Source organism: Chiloscyllium plagiosum, chromosome 3 (genome assembly GCF_004010195.1).
Source record: "Chiloscyllium plagiosum isolate BGI_BamShark_2017 chromosome 3, ASM401019v2, whole genome shotgun sequence".
NCBI classification, from domain to species: Eukaryota; Metazoa; Chordata; class Chondrichthyes; order Orectolobiformes; family Hemiscylliidae; genus Chiloscyllium; species Chiloscyllium plagiosum.
Window position 1 is genome coordinate 10,349,861 of NC_057712.1, and position 8,089 is coordinate 10,357,949.

The 8,089-nt window shown below is 38.2% G+C and overlaps 1 protein-coding gene across 1 annotated transcript in view; it reads left to right on the forward strand.

Annotated features, from left to right (window-relative positions):
- Positions 1 to 8,089, forward strand: part of atad2b (ATPase family AAA domain containing 2B) — a 100,931-nt gene that overhangs the window by 21,135 nt on the left and 71,707 nt on the right. The window contains exons 8-12 of the mRNA XM_043687428.1: positions 686 to 802; positions 1,573 to 1,648; positions 1,917 to 2,018; positions 3,895 to 4,006; positions 6,640 to 6,755. Coding sequence (XP_043543363.1) covers positions 686 to 802; positions 1,573 to 1,648; positions 1,917 to 2,018; positions 3,895 to 4,006; positions 6,640 to 6,755 — 523 coding nt within the window. The remainder of the gene's footprint in view (positions 1 to 685; positions 803 to 1,572; positions 1,649 to 1,916; positions 2,019 to 3,894; positions 4,007 to 6,639; positions 6,756 to 8,089) is intronic.

Below are 8,089 nucleotides of genomic sequence, written 5' to 3' on the forward strand. Positions count from 1 at the left end.
GGAACTACTTTGCATGGTGGGAGACCTATTGGATCTGCAGCGAGGAAACAGATGGCGGTGGGGTGGGTCAGATTGGGTCTGGAGGGAGGGAAGGGGGTTTGTGTCCTGGGAGGATAGAAGTGGCTCTGATCTGAAGGAGGGGAAGGAGATATATGATCTCGAGCTAGGCAGGGTGTTGGGTCCCAGTGGGAGGGAGGAGAGTTTCACCTCAGGGTCTGATGTATATGTAACTGGTTGATCAAGGTCTAGTTGAGGGTGTGTGAGGTACATATGGGATCAGTTGCATAATTACTGACTGTGTTTCATGCTACAACTCTTACCAAGTAATTATTTACTTCATTTCATTGTAAACCTCCAAATTCTCCAATTTTTAAATGGATACTTTTGGATGGTTCCAACCATAGACAAATTGCTCAGCATAATCTTTAATTTCCTGGACAACTTCTTTGGAGTCTGCTATGATAGGAATTCAGCAGGGTCCCCATATGCAACTTCTTGTGTGTAACTCTCATGTCATCATGCCTGTTTGGACATCAAAGAATCCAGGCCAATATCTGACAAGGATTTGAAAAATAAATCACCAAATCTTAAAACTATAGCTTTGATTGAATTGATTGTATATCCTTTCCTGTTGTATTTGTTGATTGCAATTATAGAATTAATCAAGATCAAAATATGTTTTCAGTAGAATCTCAAGAAGAGGAGGAAGATGGTGATGAAGTTGAAGAGGCTGAAGAAAATGACAGACCATATAACCTGAGGCAACGGAAGGCTGTGCAAAGATACCAAGCCCCTCCAATAGGTAAAAGTGGTAAAATAGTATGATTTTAGTGGAAGGCTGTGAAGACTGCAAGTGGCATCTCCAGGTTGCAACAGGAGCATGTATGTACAAAGAGGCCCCCAACATCAGGGAAGGACAGCAACAGCCAATCTTAGTGATGGCACTGTTGGAAATTTGCTGGAAGTTCTGTATGATCCACTTGGTGGCCTGAAACATCACCCACAGTGACAGTGAGTGAGCAGGGTAAGATTGTGAGGCCATGTGAAGGGTAGCAGCAGCAGTGAAGCCCAAGCTGCAGCATTGTTCCAGTGACCATCTTGGATGAGGGAGTGGCGAGAGGCAACAGTGGGTTACGGAATGAGAGAAGAGGAGGAAAAGGCACAAGAGAGACAGTAGTAGCCCTGGCCTGTCATGGGCATGGCTCCTGGCTCCTGGCTCAAATTGTTGATTTGCAATGAATTACATAGCTTCTTTGACTTGTCTAACTTCAGGGATGTACACTCGTCTAGATTTTAATCATCTAAACTAAGCATTTTTTTCAGAGCATGGTTTTATTTCTAGTTGTGAAAGGTTCTATTGTAGTTAAAATGGCATCCATGAAAATTAACTTCCTGAAAATAGCTATAATTTTATAGAATGGTGAATAAAATGTTCAGTTGGAAAAATAATGTATTCATCTTACTTACAACCACATAAATTGCTTCATATGTGTGTGCCTATTTTCAGTGTCACAAGACAGTGTCCTCAGGCTGACAGTTCTTTTAATTGTAGGAATTAATTTGTGATTTTAGAGCCTGTTCATCGGAGACAAAGGCAAAGCACACTATTTGATACACTCAGATCTCCTGCAAGAAGGAGTCATATCAGGTAAAATAATTTAAAATAAACTTAACAAAGTGTACTTTTCAAAATTGAAACTTGAGTCAAGTTAACTTGTGGAAGAAGAGGAAATAATACTCTTTTTTTCTAGCTTCTTATGTTTAGCAGCCTAGGCAGCAGATGGGTAGCAGCATTTTCAGGGAACATATAAGCATAAATTGACAAAGTTTTAGGCAGTCTGGCCCATTAAGCTTGCTCCATAGACTTGTTTTTTGATTGGTTATCTCCATTGTTTACTTTTCTTTGTTTTAAAAAGGAGAAAGAAACATGCCATCCACAGCAGTGACACCACATCGTCATCTGATGAAGAACGTTTTGAAAGAAGAAAATCTAAAAGCATGGCAAGAGCCAGAAACAGGTGAAGTATATCAGTAGAGATCCTTGTTTGCTTTTAAGATCTGACTGAATTGATTTTCATGTTTTAAAGAACTGCCAAAACAAAATTAAAAGTGATTTAAAAATTTAGAATTGCATCAGTAATTTAGAAATTTATTAGAAGGTAGCTGATGAATTTGTGCACTGCAAATAATAAACTAGTGTAACACATTTCCTCTATGGTGTGTATTAAATGTTCAAAATAATTAAGCTTTTGAACCTAGAATCTATTGTACTGTGATATAAATAATTAGTCAATTTTTCAGACAAATAAAATGGGGTATAGTGTTTAAAGTCCCTAGAGTTGAATTAGATCAAAGGATGTGATTTCTTTTATCTGTTGAGCAGTCTCAATTTAATTCTTAGCAGATTGGTTTATTTCTCCTTGTTCACAATTAACGACATTTCTGTTCTCTCAGACCTCAGAAGCGCTGGTATACTAAGTGGAATATGATATACTGATAGCGTAGGAATTTCTCCTCCTAGGTTTGGCCATAATAGAGAACTTTTAATTTGGAACTAACTGCTGTACTAGATAAGAGTTGTTGACTGTGCTACCAAGTGGCACATCAATAACCTGCTCGGAGAGGCTCTGTTTGGATTCACCAGGACCACTTGCTCCAGACAACGTCACAGCCTTGGACAAACACGACAAAAAGCTGAATTGTGGAGCTGAGATAAGATTGCATGCTTATGACATCAAGGCAGCATTTGGCTGACTGTGGCATCAAAGAGTACTGGTGAAGGTCAAGTTAATGAGAAGCAGTTTGCTGAAGTCATACCTAAAGGAAGATGGTTCTGTTTGTTGCAGGCTGATCATCCCAGTTCTAGAACATTGCTGAAGAAATTCCTTCAGCCAGTGTTAAGGCCCAACTATTTTCAGCTGTTCCATCAAGGTTTGCAATGAATGCTTTCATTGGTTGCACAGTGTTTGCTTCCATTTACCGCAATTAGAAAATGTTTGAGTTTGGATTAACATGTTGCAAGTACCAATTTGCACCATCCAGGTTCTCAGGAAAAAGACCATTTGTAATAGAATCTAGCCATTTTTCAATGACAGTAAAAAAAGATTGTCACTATTGAATTCACCAACTGCTGAAAAGCTCGGCGATTATTGAACCAGAAAATTAATGAGAATAAATATTGTGGTGTGAGAACAGGTCTTTGACTAGGTATTTTGTAGTGAGTTAACTTGCTGTTTTATTCTCCGAAGCCTTTCTGTCATCCATAAGGCACAAGCATGAGTGGGACGGAATACTCTCCAGTTTCCTGGACAAATGCAGTTCCAACAACACTCTTTTAGCTTGATGCCACCCAGGTCAAAACTGCCCATGTTCCTGACATCTCATTCACCTTTGGATGGCATAGTATTCCATCCATAAGATGCACTAAAGTAACCAAGGCTGTTGAGCAGCACTTTGCAAACTTGCAAACTACCTAAAAGGACAAGAGTAGCAAGTGCATGAAAGTTACATCCCTTGCAAGATATTCCCCCCCCCTCCCCCAAACAAAATTCACTATTCTGGCATGGAAATATATTACTATTCCACAATAGCTGCCTGGGCCTTCTGGCAACCTAACAGCACTATGAGTGTATTTACACCATGTGGACTACATTGCTTCATGAATGGCTGCTCACTAATACTTAAGGGCAGTTGGGAATAAGCCGTACATGCTGTCCTTGCCACTGATGCTCATGTTCTGTGAACAAAGAGAAACACATTTTCCAGCAGCGTGTCTCTCATCTTGCTCCACAAGCAGTATGCATTAAAAATTAAAAAGAAACCTTTTTTAACAAAAAAAAGTTGGTAGGTTTGGAAGTTTTCAGAAAGGTTGTAAGCAGTGTATTTACTAAACAGGTGTCTTCCGATGAACATTAGAACAGAAGATTTAACGAGTGAAATCCTTAGGGAGCGGGTCAAAGTTGGTGCCAGTTTGGCTGATGTAGATCCAATGCACTTGGATGCATCAGTAAGTATTGTTTTTTTTTAAAACACTCTTGTATAAAATTTGTTGCATAATACTTTGTTTTAATGTGAATTCAGAAATTCAGACAGTGTTTTGCAGCATAGCCCAATGACATGTGATTGGTATGGCCAGCAAAAAGTTCAATACCAGAAAATGCCACAGGCCAGTCCTAAAATCTGACTCTGCTCAGTTGTCCAATCTTGAATTTCCTTCCAATTTCCTTTTTATTTTGTGCATTATCTTTGCTACACTCCTGGATTGAGTCATTACCCACTTTATATAAAACAACATTTTAAGCTTGTTTGTACCTCCCAGTCCTGATGTTTGTGACAAATTCCAATGCGTTATCTATATCACTTATCAGACTAAAACATCCCATGTTTTTAGCTTCTTGGATGCATTCAGCTAGGTGTCAATTTAGCTGCTGTGTTTTGCACTGCCTCTATATTTCGGTGGTATTACTGTGCTACAGTTTCGTTATCATTATGTGAAGTGTTGTATTTTGCAATATTAGAGGTGATATATAAATATGTTGTTGTACCCGTTCCCTCTGGCAGCTTTATTTTGAAGTCAGTCTGCCTTGCTTGATGTTGCTGAACATGTGGTGAACTATTAGTCATTACCTCCAGATTCCTCTCCTTGGTTGTGTCTATAACTGATTTGAACAATTTATATTTTTTGCTATTTGTTCCTTTCTGGAATTAGAGTTGTTCACATTAAATGCCAGTTCTCCTCTATTAGTAGGCTTTCCCAAATTTTCCTGATTTATTGTTTATTAGTGGATTTTGTTGTTTAAATTCTTCATTCCTGTTAAGTTTGGTGTCGATAGCTTAGTATCTGTACATATCAATAAATTATTTATATATATGTGTGTTAACAGCAATGGCCCAGACCAGTCCTAGTGACACACTGTTAATAAGTGCTCTCAAGATTCTTCATGTAGGCTGCAAAAATGTCTGCTACTATGCTGATGAGAGTTGGTTTGCTTGAGAGAATGCTACTGATTGGTGACATTACAGATAATATTGCCAAGAAAATTACAATTGAGTTCAGTATTGTAAATTACCATGAATTCTTAAGAATCTAATAGAAGCGTATACAGATTGGGAATCTCACATGCAGATTCACAGCTGCTGACTTTTGAGCAAGTATTAGAAAATAACAATGTGTCATTTAAGAAAGGAGAAAAATAGAAGAGCAACTTTTCAAGCAATGTGATATCAGAGCATCTTACCTGTGTATGAAACCGTAGAGAGTAGCTTAAAAATATTCTCTTTAAATGATGAAATTGGGGGATTCATTTGAAACCAGAAAATAGCATAGAATTTGAAATTATAAATAATCACCATCATTACAGGAGAAGAGGCTGGCCGATATGCTGGACCTAACAGCCTGCTTCCTCGATCCTAGGGATCAGTGTTATGGCTTTAACGATTTATAATCTATGTTCATGAATTGATGAAGGGATCAAATATAGTGTGGTGAAGTTTGCTGATGATACAAAGCTAAGAAGAAAATAAGATGTGAGGAGGCTGCAAGGACTCTGCAAAAAGATATAAGTGAATTACATAAATTTGCATAAATTTGACAGATGACGCATGTGAGGAAATCAGATTATAGACAAGCTAATTATTACATAAATGGGGACAAACTGCAGAATTCCGAGATAAGGAGGACAACCTTATGAAGAAACCTTGAGGAAGATAGGTAAACATTCATTGGCACTTAGAAATAGAGCTGATATTACCGGAACATAAGATTGAGTGGATTTGACATGGAGATGCTGAGCCACTTCTGCTTATAGGGGAACTCAGAACTCTGGGCACAATTTCAGAAGAAGGGTAACCCATTTAAAGTGTATCTAAGAAGGATCTCCTTTGAAGATTTTGCATGTTTCACCTTCTTCATTAGAGACTTGTAGATGTTGTTATTTAGGATATTCAGAATGGTCTCGGTTTTAACCGTAGTGAGGAACAGACAGCAAAGTGGGGTTAAGGCCAAGATCACATCAGTAGCGTTTTAATTGAATAGTGAAGGCTAAAGGAGCGAATTGACTACTTCTGGTCTTAGTTCTTAAGTTACACATCAATAATAAGAACAAATCTCAGTAGCACAAACTCCAAGATTGTGAGAAGTGAAATTTCACCAAGTCACCAGTCTTTCTTTTAACAGGATATTAAGTCATCTTGAAACCCCAAGCAAGGCAAAACATCCGTATTGCTCATAGCCTTCTGTATCTTCTATCTATGGTGTCACTGACCAGACTGTGCTTCAGTGCAATTTCTTTTCTCTGTAGCAGTTAAATTATATGGGTAGAATCTATATTTTAGCACTGTTTAGTGAACTCTGATCACAGCTCTGATTGTGGCAAAGTATTTCTATATAAATAATCTGAGTACGAAGTTTTATTTGTTTGATTAACCATGCAGTTTAATCTCAGAACTCTTTATTTTTAAGTTGCCAATTTTGCGTTTGCTAAATCTCTTAATATGTGATGTAGTCAATAGTCATGTCATAGCTGACTTTGCATCATTTTTATTCATTTATTGTGGTTTACTTTTCAGTGAAGCTGTTCAAATCAAAGCTATTGATCTGCTTGATCGCTCATTTAATTTCTATGGTCTGTCTTTTATTAGGTGCGGTTTGATAGTGTGGGAGGGCTTAGCCATCATATTCAAGCTCTGAAAGAAATGGTCGTTTTTCCTCTGTTGTATCCTGAAGTATTTGAGCGATTCAAGATTCAGCCACCAAGGTACATATTCCCAAAGATTTTTTGTAAAGTCCACTCCATTTTTGATTCACTGTCACATTTTATTTGATTATACCTCCTAAGAACTTTTCTTTGGACAACTTTTCTACAACTAAGAGGCGATAGAAACCCAAGTTGATCTACTATTTTCTCACTGTAACCAAAGACGTTTTGTTACAGAGTAAGACATTGTGCCTTGTTGCGCACACAATGGTTATGGAAATGTTTGAAGCTAAATTCTAATTTTTCAAGCAGACTCCTGACATTGAGGCTTCAGGATAGACATGTTAATATAGTTAATATTTTGCTGCTCTCTTCTGCCATGCAGTCTGCAGTTTCTACTGTTTCACATTTATTCTTTTCCTTTAGTGTCCACTTGCAGTACTTCTTAATTTCTAGTGCTTCTGTTTGCAAGTGCAAGTCTTTGTGGCTATTCATCCATCATGGTTAAATGAATTACTTTGTAATGCAGAACATAAATACTGCTATAAAGTTTTTTATTGTGCTCTCAACAGAACTGACACCCAATGAAACCAAACAACTTGTAGTATCAGTTTATATAGCTTCAAAAGGGGTACTGATTGCTTGACCGTGATTGACATGGAGATGCAACAAGAACTGTTTGCTGTTGACGATAGTTGGAAAAAATGCAGACAAAGAAGATAGATTCTGATTTAGGATGTTGTCATGAGTAGTAACAGGATAGGACAGAGTCAGCATGGATTTATGAAGGGGAAATCATGCTTGACTAACCTTCTTGAATTTTTTGAGGATTTAACTATGAAGTTGGACGAGGGAAATCCAGTAGATGTAGTGTACCTGGACTTTCAGAAAGCTTTTGATAAAGTCCCACACAGGAGGTTAGTGAGTTAAATTAGAGCGCATGGTATTGGGAGCAAAGTACTAGATTGGATTGAAAATTGGTTGGCTAATAGGAAACAAAGGGTAGTGATAAACGGCTCCATTTCGGAATGGCAGGCAGTGACCAGTGGGGTACCGCAGGGATCCGTGCTGGGACCACAGCTTTTTACAATATATGTTAATGATATAGAAGATGGTAACAGCAATAACATTAGCAAATTTGCTGATGATACAAAGCTGGGCGGCAGGGTGAAATGTGATGAGGATGTTAGGAGATTACAGAGTGACCTGGACAAGTTAGGTGAGTGGGCAGATACATGGCAGATGCAGTTTAATGTGGATAAATGTATGGTTACCACTTTGGTAGCAAGAACAGGAAGGCAGACTACTACCTCAATGGAATCAATTTATGTAAAGGGGCAGTACAGAGAGATCTGGGTGTTCTTGTACACCAGACAATGAAGGCAAGCATGCAG